This window comes from Schistocerca gregaria, chromosome 9, assembly GCF_023897955.1.
Source record: "Schistocerca gregaria isolate iqSchGreg1 chromosome 9, iqSchGreg1.2, whole genome shotgun sequence".
Taxonomy (NCBI): domain Eukaryota; kingdom Metazoa; phylum Arthropoda; class Insecta; order Orthoptera; family Acrididae; genus Schistocerca; species Schistocerca gregaria.
The window spans coordinates 159039018-159055151 of NC_064928.1; the positions used below are offsets into that span (position 1 = coordinate 159039018).

General features: G+C 38.6%; 1 protein-coding gene across 2 annotated transcripts in view; it reads right to left on the minus strand.

The window, feature by feature from the left end:
* Window positions 1–16134, minus strand: part of LOC126292135 (nuclear RNA export factor 1-like) — a 137616-nt gene that overhangs the window by 24805 nt on the left and 96677 nt on the right. Inside the window, exons 10-11 of one of the 2 annotated variants that reach the window (XM_049985973.1) lie at window positions 8455–8684; window positions 3890–4007 (exon numbers count right to left, since the gene is read on the minus strand). In XM_049985973.1, coding sequence (XP_049841930.1) covers window positions 3890–4007; window positions 8455–8684 — 348 coding nt within the window. Of the gene's footprint in view, window positions 1–3889; window positions 4059–8454; window positions 8685–16134 lie in introns of both variants that reach the window. The other variant, XM_049985972.1, reaches the window with a different exon arrangement.

Sequence of the window (16134 nt, forward strand, 5' to 3'; positions counted from 1 at the left end):
CACCTCAGTTACAGAAGCCCCCACCACAAGAGTGCCAACAACTCACCCATGTTCAAATTACTTATCTCTGACATAATGCACCCACAACTATACGGAACACTGTTTTGACCACAACTGACACTTGCAATGTATTGAGGACATAGTAGAGTTACTTTACACAGTCAAATACAGCAGCGCCACGTGCAGGCAATCTTCATTTTTGCTCAAGCGTGTATCTGTTGCAGTGTTTCCATACTTTTGTCCATCCCTTGCATGTTGTCTCATGGTGGAAGCAGAATAAACAGAATATAACCATTTTGTTTGAATTGGCCAAACTTTGTACGTTTTCATCAGAAGTGCTGCCTATAGCAACGAACTTTTCCCAGACATGACTCTTCCTCTAATGAAGTACTTTACAACTGTATACACTGCATCTTTCACTTTTTATCTTACATCCTCCACAGTCTCACAAAGCACAGCTTCTCTGGGGCAATTTGATCCTGACTAAGTCACGACTACATTTACACACATACTTCGCAAGCCACTGTACGGTGTGTGGTGGAGGATACCCTATTCTAATACTAGAAATTTTTTTCCTTGTTCCACTCGCAAACAGACCGAGGGACAAATGACTATCTATATACCTACGTTTGAGTCCCAATTCTCATATCTTATCTTCGTGTTCCTTATACGAAATGTACTTTGGCAGCAGGAGTATCATTCTGCAGTCAGCTTCAAATGCCAGTTCTCTAAATTTTCTCAATAGTGTTCCTGGAAAATAACTTTGTCTTGCATCTAGGGCTCTCTCTTGAGTTCCCAAAGAATCTCCATAACACTCCTGCACGCTTCAGTAAGTGAGAACAAGTCGACAAATAGGACGCGACTGCAGTGCCACTGTTTCAGACTCGTCATACTCACAGAACTACATTGGCAAGGGAGGAACGAAATCGTTATACCAGTGACGTAATAGTGGTTCTCTGATTTCAAATGTATGCAACCCTCAACATTGGACTATTTCTAATCTCTAATAGCTACATAATCTCTCTGTAATGCATGTTCTTGGCCCAGAAAATGCAAGGCAAAGTAAAATAACCATATCATGTGTAAAATGAATCCCTGATTGCAGTGGAACATATATGGGATCAGGAGTCATATGACTGAACTGTTGCTCTCACCACAGACAAAGCCACTGCATCTGTGTTACCAAGAGGAGGCTATAGTACCCACATAAAGTATAACATCAGTGGAGAGAAGGCCAAAGATGGTGCGATGATATTTCTCCAAGTAGAATACCCTTTCTCAGTTCTCCTCTACACATCAGTTGCAATCAGTTCTGCAACAGTGCACATGACTTGAGGCCACCAGGTAAAAAAATTGTCATCCCAACAAGACATCACATAATATCATATTACGTAGCCTATAGTCTTGGTAATGGCTTCCATTTGGCAAGAAAGAATGTCTCCAGGCCTCTTCAGGCACACCATATAAGCTGAAGCCATTTGCTGATGACTATATCCCGTGGACCTGCTGAATTGCAGACATGTTGATTCTAACATATCACCTGCATTTCCAAACTGGCACAGATATTTCCTACAGGATTAAGATCACATGATTCAGAGAGCCAGTCAAGGTGTCTTGGAAGACACGAGTGACCACAGCTTACTCACTATAAAGGTGTAGAAGAAAGGACTGCAATCACAGACAGTTTTGAAATAAACAGCCCGGTTCATGTCTCTTGTAACCTGCAGGAGTGGATCCACATACTGGTACAAAAAACACCCCCAAAACATCACAAACCACTGCCAGCCTGGACTACAACCTCACACTGAGGGTTAAATGCTTCATCGCGCCATCAGTGCACTTGATGCCTCACATCGTTTCAGAAGAGTCAAAATCGTTACTCGGAAGACGACACTATGTGCCCCCTGTCAGCTCATCTACTGTTTCTGTGTTATCGAAGACAGGCAGCTTCAGGTACCACTGTGAGCAACGGCCTTTTGCAAAGCACAATATTCCCAACATCCATTGAACCCAGTTCCCTTCATAACGTTTACTCAGAAACTAGTTAACATTCAACTGCTGACAGCAGAAATTCCTCTCTGGTCTGAAACTGAATTTCATTGTCAAAGTGTGACCCCTCTTTCTGGCCCTGTCAGTTAAGATCTTTCTATGACCACATTTCTTATTTCATTTCACGTGGCTGCGAGTGGTACATCAGTCCTTGTAGACACGACAAAAAAATCGGACATCATCATTCACAATGTGGTCTCGTGCACATCCAAACAAGGTAATGCCTGTTCTTTCACACAGCTACATAAAAACACTTTACTTTGCTGTTTCCATTCAACTGACTGGTGCATACATATCAGTCCTCTGCCGGGACTTACATCAGCATGAGAACAAAACGAATGCCTGGCACCAGTTTTCGCCATTTACAGCAATTCCGAAGTGACCGAGTTACTTTTTTAAGGGAGTGACTAATATTGTGCACAGTGCCCTTACATTTGTCGTAGTCTTCAGTCTGAGGACCAGCCTGATACAGCTTTCCTCATTAGTGTATCATGTGCAGGTGTTAACATCTATTGCAACCTACATTAATTTGAGCCAGTTGTTTTGTATTCAAGTGTTGGTCTCCTTATATATCCCCACCCCACCTCCACAACACCTTCATGCTTACACATTCTCCTCTATTCCAAATTAATTATCTTTGAGAGTGCAATAAGTGTCCTATCAACATATTTCTTTAACCATATTGCACCATAAAGCTACCGTTCTCTCTCTCTCTCTCTCTCTCTCTCTCTCTCTCTCTCTCTCTCTCCTACTCCAATGTCCTTTCATTAGTTCTCTAATCCACCCATCTAAACTTCAGCACTCTTCTGTGAAAGCAGATTTCTAAACCTTCTATTTCAATTATTGTCTACCTTTTGCTTCCACATAAAGCTACACTCCATACAAATACTTCCACATGAGGCTTTCTAATACTGAAATTTGAACTGACGTCACCACATTTCTATTTATCAGAAAGGTCTCTCTAGCTATTTCCAGTCTATACATGGAGTGAGTATATTCAGCCCGTATCTGCAGCTTAACTTAGCTCTTAAAAATTTCAACACATAGCTCCCCCAAATATTTCTTCTTTGTGTATTTTAATGGACACATCTCTCTGGATCTGCCATCACATACTCATAGGGTAGACACACACAGAATCTCACAAAGGGACAATAATTCTGTCTTTTGAATACGGGGCAGATCACTGCACAGCAGCACCACTACAGGGCTATTTTCAAGCACTGGTGAGTTGGAGCAAAATTAATTATAAGAAATATCTGTAGGCAGTTTCACAGCCAACAAAGTGCAAAAGAAGAAAGGAAAAAAGGAAAAAAACAAGTTGAAGAACTGAAACGGTTTTTCCAGAAGCTTAAAAAAATTCATAATAGTTCACTGTATCTGTTCAAATATTGTCACCGAGTTCATTTTTAACAGCTTTATTTCCATATGTATGAAGTTATTGTTCTTTATATAGTATCATCTTATGCCTTTTGCTTAATGCAGACAGTATCTTACGACTGCTGTGAGCACTGTCCTATTTGACAACCAAGAGATTGTTGACAAAGACGTAGAACACAGTTTCAGTTATTATCTAGTTCTTAATCAGAGGCCTTACAATGCAATCTATTAATGACAAAAGTAAAACAGATCACACTTAAGTTATCTGCCCTTGAGTCAGCCAAAGGAGGAGGAGGAGGAAAAAAGAATAGAATGTATCTCTTTCACCATTAAGCAATAATGGTTTTCTCTACACTATTTGCATCAGCCCTCAAAATTACAATGACTAAGTAGAAAAGATACTCACAAATGATGAAATGGTGAAGAAGGGATAATACAGCAGTGGTAAAGGTTTTCTACTCACGGAATGTTGTAGTAGATCCACAGTGAAGGAATACACATCGTGTCGAGTCTGTGGCAGCTTCTGAAGTTTTGCGAGGACCTTCTCATCACCGTGGCACAATGCAGCCTTTGACTTCAGCCTGTCAGACGAGTATAAGAGGTTACTGTGCCCTGCTATGTAGGAGCTCAACCTAGAAAATAATTAGAAAATGAGTGACAGTTATAACAAAGGTAAAACATGCCATATTATCCTGCCACCATTTTGCAGAATCTCTGAGACGGTGATGTGCTCCAGAACAGTATGCTACTTGAGTAATAATAATATCATTGTAAACCACAGTTTGGATTTAAGGACTGTTGCTCAACTGTGAATGCCATTTACATGTTCACTCACCAGGTTTTACAAATTTAAATAACACTGTTTGGTATTTTCTGTGGCCTACCTAAAGCATTTCACTATGTGATCACAGTGCCCTTCAATATAAACTGGTTTTATAGTACTGACCGTACAGCAAAGAAATGGACAATTTCATATTAAATAAAATTAATGTGCACAGTTGCACTTAATAATTCAACCAACAAAACAAGGGGAGACCCAGATTCTTCTGATGGGGAGAGACATAGCGAGTTGGGTTCCACAAGGTTCAATCTTAGGTCCACTATTGTTTCTCATATATGTTAACAATATTCCTGCTAACATACGCCAAGCAGAATTAGTTCTCTTTGCAGATGACACTTTATCTACATCTACATACATACTCCACAAGCCACTGTACGGTGGATGGTACCAGATACAACTACTAGTCATTTTGTTTCCCGTTCCACCCGTAAATAGCGCGAAGAAGAAATGACTGTCACAAGTCCCCTTGTGAGCCCTAATATCTCTCCTGTTATCTTCATGATCCTTACGTAAAATGTACAGTGATGGCAGCAGAATCATCTTGCAGTCGGCCTCAGACGTCTGTTCTCTAAATTTCTTCAACAGAGCCTAACACGAAGAATTATGTCTTCCCTACAGGGACTCCCAATCGAGTTCACAGTGCATCTCCTTAATATTTTTGTCTGATCAAATCTACTGGTAACAAATCTAACAGCATTCCTCTGAACTGCAGCAATGTCCTCCTTTAACCCAACCTGGTGAGGATCCTAAACATTCGAGCAGCTACGCTTACCTAACATTCTTACAAAACAATGAAGTTGACCATTTGCCTTACCTAATGTGTTCATACATTTTTACATCACTTTGCAACATTACGCTTAGATATTTAATCGATGTGACTGTGTGAAGCTGTAGCCTAGTAATGCTGTCTTCCTACTCATCTGCATTACCTTACATTTTTCTACATTTAGAGCAAGCTGCCATTCTTTACACCAACTAGAAAGTCTGTCCTAGTCACTGAATGATGAGACCTTCTTGCACACCACAGTGTCAGCAAACAGTCTTAAATTGCTGCTCTTCCTGTCTGTCAGATTATTTATGCATATAGAGAATAAGGGTAGTCATATCACATTTACCTGTATCACTCCCGACGATACCCTTGCCTCTGTCGAACACCTGCCTTCGAGGATAATTTACTGGGTTATATTATTTAAGAAATCTTCGAGCCACTTACATTACATTAGTAATGTAATCAATTCAAACATTTATAGAACAACAGAAACAATCAATTTTTTACAAAATAAATTAAGTGGATAGATAAAAATATACTTACTAATCGGGGGCAGATCACACATGTAAAATAAGGTTATAATTGTGGACGCTTTCGGAGCCAGAGGCTCCTTCTTCAGGCAAAAGAGTTGAAAGGAAAGAAGAGGGGTAAAGGAAATGGACTGGAGGGGTTTAGGAAAATAGGAAGGTTTCGGGAAAGTCAACCAGAACCGTGGGAGAGGGGAGACTTACTGGATGGGATGAGAAGGAAAGAGCAACAGAAGAAATGGTAAATAATGTTCTTAAAGAATTATGGAATGTTTTTCTGCAACTGATCTTGTTCTCAATGTCAAAATTACACAACATTTTTAGTTCTTCATATCTGGAGGTACTACACCAAGTATAACATGCAGTGAGGAAATAATAACTAAGCAAGACCTTCAAAAGTTATATTTTTAGATAGTTGTGAAGATTTAAATTTGAAAATACCCATTTTTGAGTCATATAACAATTTCGTTCAGCCACATTTGAACTTCAAATCTTTGCATTTTTGAGGAGAGATAAATCAGTAAATTGCCATATTTTGCAAAATTTTAATTCAATAATGTCATATGAAATAATTTTCTGGGTAACACATGTTTAAAAAAGGTTTTATCTGCCCATAAATGCACAGTAAAACTTGTATGTGATGCTCATCCACGATCATTTGTGGGCATCTATTCCAGAAGTTAGACATTTTGACTGTTACTTCACGGTATATTTATTCCCACATGAACTTTATTGTAAATACACCATTAAATTTCAATAGGAACATTTATGTACAATTAGAATACCAGAAGGTAAAAATAACATTCATTATTCCGCATTCTGGATGTATTTACAACAAAAAGGGGTGCACAATGCAGCCCCCAAAGCTTTTGATCATTTACCCAATGAAATAGAATGCCTGACAGACAGAAAACTTAAATTTAAAAAGAAACGGAACAAGTTTCTCCTTGACAATCCTTTCTATTCCTCCATGGAATTTCTGTTTATGTAATATGTAAAAGGAGGTAGAGAGGAATTGATAACTCACAGGTGTATTAATAAAAACAAAAGTCGTAAACGTCAGAACATCAGCCTGTATACGATTGTGTGATTGAATGTAAAATTATTTGTTTCAAATCATCATGCTTAAGTCTACAAATGGCCCATGGAACATAAAACTACGTACCAATAATTAACTAGCTATCTGGGAGAGTATTAAATGAAAAGGGGGGGGGGGGGGGGGGCATGATCCAAAGGAACTATTATGAACTATTCACATTACACAAACGATCAATTGGATTGCAATGTTTCATTTTCCTTTGTATGTTCTCTCTGTGTTTTATTTGTATGCAAGACAGTCCTGTATTATCATCATTCAACAGTGTTCCACCAATTTTTCATCCCACTGCAGAATTCATAGCTTTTTATACTGTACTGATCTTGCTGTATTCTTGTGGTAAAACCTTAATTGAGCCTGGTATTATCACCTTAGTCATAATGGGAAAAATAGCTGTTCATATGACAAGGGAGAGTTTTCACTTTGACACATTAGATGGCTGTCTAGATCTTAGTAAGTTTATTGTCAAAGTCTAAGTCCTGCCTAAGCTGAAACCTACAACCATATTTATCAGGTTTTCTTACAGTATTATTCTGACCTCTTCTCTCTCTGTAAGTGCCACACCCACCACACCCAATCTCTCACAAAATGGTGATCACTATGCAATGCACACATCAACCTTATGCCTACACATTGTTCACTTTACTTTCAAAACAAAATTTAGAGATTTGTATTTTTCGTTATGCACTACATGTGCCAGGTACACAGTCTCCCTGTGAATCGTGACACTTGGCACCCCTGTCTGGCAGTTTGACTACAACATTACTTTTTCACAGCCAGTGTGTTCTACCCATGAGACCTTACGACATTCTCTTATGAAGTCACAGTTCCTCATTTTCCCATCATTTTTCCGTGGCCCATTTAATGTCCAACTTTTTGCTCCATACAGCAGAGCATTTCACCACACAGTGACAAAATTTTAAATTTAGGACTTCATCATGCAGTAACAGTCTTAAATTACCTGATAGCTGAACAGTGTCTACAGGGTCAAGACTTGAACGCAGACCTCCCCTTACCCAGACACGACTCATGAGCCATCTTCTCCATTCCAGTTTTGGCATATCTACTCTTCTATCACTCAGACGACTTTGTGTGGCAAGGTATGCAGGACAGAAAATACCACTTCTTTGTCCTCATTTCCTGTGACTATCACTACTTTAATTGTAAAATGAAGACAACAGACACAAAAAATGATACAAATTTAACTTTTGTAACAGGCAGTTCCAATTTGTATCACACACCAAAGGTTGTCTGCCTTCTAACTTACTGGAAAACTGTAAAATGTTGATTGTAACAGCAATGCATGTGTTAACTGTGACTTTACACTCATGCAAAATGTGAAAATACATATTTTAGTGGGGAAGTGTGCAAATAAACTACACTGTGTGAAAAATTTATTTTGTCAGATTTCCCACATGTTTTGGAAGCTTTAAATGACTCATGAAAACAAAGTATTTCCATAAAGTTACAAGAGATGAAACAGCAAAAGATTGTACCTCAAAGAGATTGTGGTGTCACCAAACTCCAAGGAGTCCAAAGCTGCCGTTAAAGAAGAGGTGGATTTGAGTGACCAACAATTGTTGCCATTAGTTATGAGTAACTTCTAGCAAAGATCTGACAGAATTGCTGAGACAATGCTGCTACCACGAATAAAGGTGTTTTTATTAAAAGTCAATATACTAGCATTCATTTGAAAATTATTAATTTCCAATAGGTCACCTGCACTTGCACTTAAAATATATGCTCGAGAAGCACGTAATATATAATGAGAGAATATTGGTGAAAGTGCACACACCTCGCATGTAATGATGTGCTCTGTCCAGGAAGGTACATGCTAGACAGGGAAAAGTAGGCATCTTTGTGGTACAGGCCACGAAGACACGCCCGATCCTCACTGTCATACAGCGTGAAAAAGTGCTCGACGAACTGGTCAGCGAGCTCACCTGAGTCGCCGTGACTGCTACAGAAAATGTAATTAGGCCGCCACTGTGGCAAGCCCGGTATGCAATGCAGGTAAGTCCCATCCTAGAGTGAGGATCAAACAGATACATCAAATAGTATGAAAAAAATAAATAAATAAAAATAAAAAAGGTCAATGTAAATATTTTTTCTGCATTACAGCTTAGTCAATGTAGCAGACAAGCTATATTTACAGATAGATAATTTTTATTTGCTCCCAAATGTGGCTGTTGCCAACACTAACATTTTTAAACGATATAATTATTTTATATCCTTAGTATTATTATAGAATGATGATGTGATTGTATGGCATTACTGGCCAGGAGACCCAGTCTGCGGTTGTTCAGCAGCCTGGTGCAAGTCTTTCTATTTGACATCACTTCAGCAACTTTCAAGTCAATGAAGGCGAAATAAAGTGATTAGGACATTACAAATACCCATTCCCGCATGCGCACACGCGCACCACCCACACCCACATGCACACCCACACCCACACCCACACACAAAAACGCAACTTGCACACACGTCTGCAGTCTCAGAGAGCTGAGACCACACTGCGAACAGCAGCACCAGTGCATGATGGGAGTGGCGACTGGGTGGGGGTAAGGAGGAGGCTGAGGAGGGGAGGGGGAAGGATAGTATGGTGGGAGTGGCGGACAGTCGAGTGTTGCAGTTTATTTCTCTTCTTTCCGCTACTTACCCCCCCACCCTCCGCACCTTCTCTCCTGCCTGCACTGGTGCTGCTGTTCGCAGTGTGGTCTCAGCTCTCTGAGACTGCAGACATGTGTGCAAGTTGTGTGTGTGTGTGTGTGTGTGTGTGTGTGTGTGTGTGTGTGTGTGTGTGTGTGTGTGTGTGTGTGCGCGCGCGCACTAGTCTACTGCTGACAAACGCCTTAATGGCCAAAAGCTTCAACTGTGTGAATCTTTTTATTGTACCTATCGCAACTCAGCATCATCTCCGCTATATGGTGAGTAACAATATAGTTATCTTTGATGCAGAATATAATGGTTCAAAGTTGGTGTCATAAATCAATAACCTGACATATTTATTTTGATAACATCTTTTTCATTTCTTCCAGGTGCAAAACACTGTTGTAACACCGTTGGCTTCTTACACTCATATACCAACTTGCTTGCACAACAATCAGTGCTACCATCTACACAATGCAGCTCTCATTCAATCAAATACTGTTCTCAAAAGCTAACCAATTGAAAAATATGTGTCGAACACAGTTTTCAAATACCGACTAACCAAACATTGCTTCGCTGTTACAAGGGCAGGCTGAAAACTAATACTTCTGAATTTTTTATGTGAATACCCTTAAAGCCTTTCAAATGAAAGAAACTTTATTAACTTTCCACATCTTCAGTTTTCATATCTAAATATGTATTTCTCAACATAGTTACCCAGGCTACAAACACATTTCTCCCAATGAGAGACCACTTTATTGATACCATCACTACAGAATGTTTTACTTTGCTGACAGAGCCACAACCCTACCTCTGCTTGTTCTGCTTCATCACTATCAAACTGAAGTCCTCGAACGTGTTCTTTAAATTTTAGAAGCAGATGAAAATCAGAGGGGCCAATGGAGAATGACTGATGACAGTGAACCCGAGGTGTCTAATTCCTGCAGGTGTCACAGTGTTTGTGTATGGTCTGACACTGTCCTGCTGAAGGAGAGGGTGCTCCATGTGTGGATGATGTTTTCTGCAGTTAGAAACTCAATTACAGCAAGCTGTTTCTCACACACTAACTTAGTTACGTTACGTACCACCATGTCACATGCTACAATTAGTAGCAGAGGGCTGCAACTTGTGTCAAAGAAGCGCCTGAGTTATGTGCTTCACGTGTAATACCTTAAGTGATATTGAGAACAGAATAAAAAAAACTTGGAAGCATTACTTTTCAACATGCCCTCAATTTATAAACTGGTAACAAGCTTAACTGCAATAGAAGTTATTGAGTCATCAACTTCCCACGGCATTTGTGTGTGTTTAAATCTCAGCTGTTTGTCAATTTTGAAGTACATAATAGTCAGTTAATTGCAGCATTGTATTTTAAATTGGTAACACACTCATTCCAAAATAAGTATAAATATTTTCAGAAGCATTTTATGCCATTCTTTACACTTTTGTATAAGCAAATCTTCGAATAAAATTTTCACTATTCCAGAAAGTTAAGTTGAAAGCTACTGAAACAACAAGAAAAGATTACAAAAGTTTGTGGCACATTCTATATAAACTATTACAACTCAGACTAAAATGCACAGAAAAATCAATTTTTAGAAATAAATTAAGAGGTTATCTATCTCTTCATCTCTGTATAGCCAAAAAGAATACATATTAAACAGGAAAGAGGATATCCTTTAATCAAGAAATTCTTACAACAACTATGTATCCAAACACCACAAAGTACAAATATAAATGTAAGTACTTCCTGATTATGAGTCTGATGCTACTAAGTTTTTTTGTTTGTTCCAGTTGCCTTGGACAGACATGAGGCTCCAAGATGAGGCTGCCAGAGTGTAAGGCACTGAAGATTAATGAGTACATCCTGTACAATGCAAAGAAAAAATGGTGCTAATGTATAACTGTGAAAATGCAAATGGGCAGCCCATGTCAAGTGGCGTAGTTTCGGAAAAAGTTCCCACATGACCGTCACGTATTTTAATGAAATTCTGTGTGAAGATCCGCACATGTTCCCAATGGACACTGGTAAATTTTCACAAAAACCAATTCAACATTTGTTGTTGTGGTCTTCAGTCCTGAGACTGGTTTGATGCAGCTCTCCGTGCTACTCTATCCTGTGCAAGCTTCTTCATCTCCCAGTACCTACTGCAGCCTACATCCTTCTGAATCTGCTTAGTGTATTCATCTCTTGGTCTCCTCCTACGATTTTTACCCTCCATGCTGCCCTCCAATAGTGAATTGGTGATCCCTCGATGTCTCAGAACATGTCCTACCAACCGATCCCTCCTTCTAGTCAAGTTGTGCCACAAGCTCCTCTTCTCCACAATTCTCTTAAACACCTCCTCATTGGTTATGTGATCTACCCATCTAATCTTCAGCATTCTTCTGTAGCACCACATTTCGAAAGCTTCTATTCTCTTCTTCTCCAAACTATTTATCGTCCACTTTTCACTTCCATACATGGCTACACTCCATACAAATACTTTCAGAAACGACTTCCTTACACTTAAATCTACACTCAATGTTAACAAATTTTTCTTCTTCAGAAACGCTTTCCTTGCCATTGCCAGTCTACATTTTATATCCTCCCTACTTCGACCATCATCAGTTATTTTGCTCCCCAAATAGCAAAACTCCTTTACTACTTTAAGTGTCTCATTTCCTAATCTAATTCCCTCAGCATCACCCGACATAATTAGACTACATTCCACTATCCTCATTTTGCTTTTGTTGATGTTCATCTTATACCCTCCCTTCAAGACACTGTCCATTCCGTTCAACTGCTCTTCCAAGTCCTTTGCTGTCTCTGACAGAATTACAATGTCATTGGCGAACTTCAAAGTTTTTATTTCTTCTCCATGCATTTTAATTCCTACTCCAAACTTTTCTTTTGTTTCCTGTACTGCTTGCTCAATATACAGATTGAATAACATCGGGGAGAGGCTACAACCCTGTCTCACTCCCTTCCCAACTACTGCTTCCCTTTCATAACCCTCGACTCTTATAACTGCCACCTGCTTTCTGTACAAAGCCTTTCGCTCCCTATTTTAGCCATGCCACCTTCAGAATTTGAAAGAGAGTATTCCAATCAACATTTATGGAGGTATATTGATTTGTTTGACTCCATAGCCATCTTACAACAGTACATCCGAGTCCTTAGAAACTTTGAGACATAATATCTCCAGTAATATTTTCTTGAAAGAAACAAAACAAGGGCATTTTGTACAACGTTTTGCATCCTCTTATGAAAAATAATAAAAAAAATCTCTTGAACAATTTTCATGTGGATAATTGGAGGGCAGGGGGGGGGGGGGAGGGGAAGCATCAAAAAAATTTTAAGTTTAGCTTTTTATATTGTGCGATAAACCTAACCTGGAGTTAGGAAATAGTAAAACAGTACCAAAAGTTTGACTGAGGCCATATGGATGTGGGTGACACTGACCACAAGCATTAGTGGCAATTTGTGCTGTGCAACACTAACATCACTGTGCACTGCCCTCAAGAACAAGTTGGATGGAAAATTAAACAGAGGCATTGTCCACTTGTGTGAACTTTTACACCACACGGCATGCACAACACAAGTTGTGTTTTCAATGGAAGTTTCAGAAGTACCCACCTTACAATCCAGACCTTGTTCTGTGCCATTTCCATCTTTTTGGTAAGTTGAGATAATACTTGCAGGGAAAGAGGTTTTGTTATAATGAGAATGTTCACCCAGGGATTACTGAATGGCTCCATTGCTGAGCTGCGGATTTCTATCATCGAGAAATTGAATGATTGGTAGAAAGTTGAGACCGTTGTTTACAGAGATTTGTGGACTATGTTGAAAATAGCGCCATGTATCTACAGCACTTTGAAGTGTAGTGCAGGATTTGATAAAAGTTACTTGGCCTGCCATAACAATGTGTAACTTAATTTTTTGAAGGCCCTTTGTACATTAATATGGTAAAAAAAAAAACATTATTTTACCTGGCTGAGCTACGGTTAAATGATTTCAGAATTATTTATATTTATTTTGTGCTAATATCAGTTCTTATAACATTTTATGTTTTGTTGAAATCTGCTCAGAGATAGAAGGGTACTCATTTATTTACAAATAATAGAGCACAGCAATCAGTTGCAATTTTTTTTTTTTTGAGGTTCTATGTGGCAAATTTAGATTTCGGCTAGTGCCTAGCCATTATTAATGCATTATTTCATAGTATCAAGGTATGTCAGTTCCCTGTTTTTCGGGCGCCTATCGCAGTTCTTTCAAGGCTCAATAATTAGTCATTAATTCATCTGTAGACAATTTCCATTGTATAGATATACTCAGGACATATATAAATCCAATTATATTTGTGCATTTAGCTTATTGCAGATGCACCTCAATTCAGTCAAAGGTTAAATTAATCACCCTGAAATGAATACCCAACACCAGGTTAAGATTTCCTTAACACAAGCTGAATAAGATAAAAACATGAATAATTACACTTTGATGAGCACAGGAATTCACACAGTTATATTCAGGACAAGTAGTCAAGAGCTCCCCACATCCCCCATGAACCATCATGAATTTTGATAAAATTTTGTGTGAACATTCACAGGTTTTCCAGTAAACACATGTAAACTCTATGAATTATCAATTCAATACTTGTGGCTGTGTAGTCATTTATTTGATCCCATAGTGCAGCTTTCAGCAGTGAAGCCCTGAGTTTTCAGCAACTTTGAGACATAACATCTTCAGGGATATTTGCTTGAAAGAAACAAAATGAGGTCATCTTGCACAATGTTTTGCCCTCTCTTAAGTGAAATAATACAAAAACAAATTTGGTAGTACTACATAATGAAGCCAGTGATAAGATCCTAAATCTGTTAAAACAGCTAGAGATATACATCCATAAAACCAAATATCAGAATTTATGTTAAACGAACAAACAGATTTTGCATGCCATTGTTATTTCAGTAATTTTAAAGACCTATTCTAAAGTTATTGCCAGCATATGTCAATTTTAATAATTGGATCTCAGACACTAAGAATAAATTCATCTTTGATACCTGTATAAAAATATCTGTGAAGTGTTTACAAACATATGTACACAAATGTGCCTCTTGATTGAAGTGATATGTATGAACAGATTGGAGAAAAGTTAAAAATGCTTTTCTTGGATTGGGTGGCAAGTTTACACTGTTCATTTTTGCCACTATTTCGTACATATTTTCTGCGTCTGACTTCATAACCTAACATCAGACCTTTTTGTGACATTAATATGCATCTTTTAATTCGTACTTCCAGTGGAGTGAACACAGTCACGGTTGAACCTGCAAATACATATATACACGAACAATTCTGATAAGGATAATTTGACAAAAGGTCAGCAAAAAAAGCCAGATGCTTCAAAAAAGTTTTATATCTCTGGAAGAAAGTGTGAGATAAATGAGAAACTTTGCATATAATAACTTCCCAGTACAAGTTTTTAGGAAAAAAAAATTCATACTGCTACACTGACAACAAGGTGGAAGTGCATTGAAAACAATCCATTATTCCGCTGGTACTAAGATTAAACCTGACATATTTTATTACATTCCACAATTGTCTAGTACTCACTGGGAAACGTAATATCAAAAGTCCTGATGACTAGGGTGTGAGACTGATTTGGAGTAACTTGAGAAACATAAAAAAAAGTGGTGTCTGTTGTAACAACATATTGATGAATATTTTTCTGCTATAATAACTACAGGGTCAAACTGGTTATAAACTACAAAATTTCACTGTGCACCACTGAGACACTGGACATATGGCAGTAAAATTTTCCTACACTGGTTTCAACAAATATGGTATAAAGTGCCATCAAGTCTTACACGATTGTCTTGTGATGTAAATTTTGGTGAAATTTGCCTGACTTTTTTGAATGGACTTACTTTATAGAGAATTTTGAGTATGTCTTTTTGTTGTACAATGCCATTGATGTGATAGTTTTATTTTGGTTTAAAGTGTAGCATATTTTGTGTTTGGTTAGTTTGTAGATTATGTGGAATGTTAGTGTACTAATGAAAGTGTGCACAGATACAATTCACAGGCCTACTTATAGAGGCTTCCTCAGTTGGCCCACTGGTGCACTCTGGTGGGCCACCAAAGAATTGTTCTATAAAGTACTATACTCCATAAATTGTGTTTGTTCTTTCTATAACAAACTTGACAACAAGTGAGGGTTACGTTCCTTCACGTGTTAGTGTCAGTGCTATTAGCAAATGTCTTGATGGAAGAAATACTCCAATGAAATACTTCAAAGTCTCATTGCCCAGCAACAAGTTTTCACAGAACAATAGGAGCCCCCGCCACCACCCTCAATCAAGTGCTGTCTGCGTGTTTGCGCAGTTTACTCTCCTGTCATTGCGATTGTTGCTCTTTCTGGCATAAGATGAATCATCTGAAGATTGGGACTCTTGTGAGACATGGCTATGCCAACATTTCCAAGTTTTTCGCATGGGCGATGAAAAACTGAGTAGCATTTTCTTTCATTCTTTCCTGTCTTTCAACATGCAAATATCAGTTGTTGTACCAACTTGCGCCTTTGCAAGAACCGGCAGCTTATCATTAGATGAAACGTACAAGCTTCTCCCTAACTACTACTGTGACAGAACCCACCTCATTGTGATGTGTGTATATCAGAAATACCCAAACCAATCTTACAAAGCCAGGGCTAGAGAATTACATGGGTTGAGCTGTCTTTGCAAATTTGTCACTAGAATCCATCATGAATCCTATGTTGAACACATGGTGCATAATGTTGTTATCCTTCTGGCCCCAAATAGGGAAGTCCATGAGAAGGTGTTGGAACAC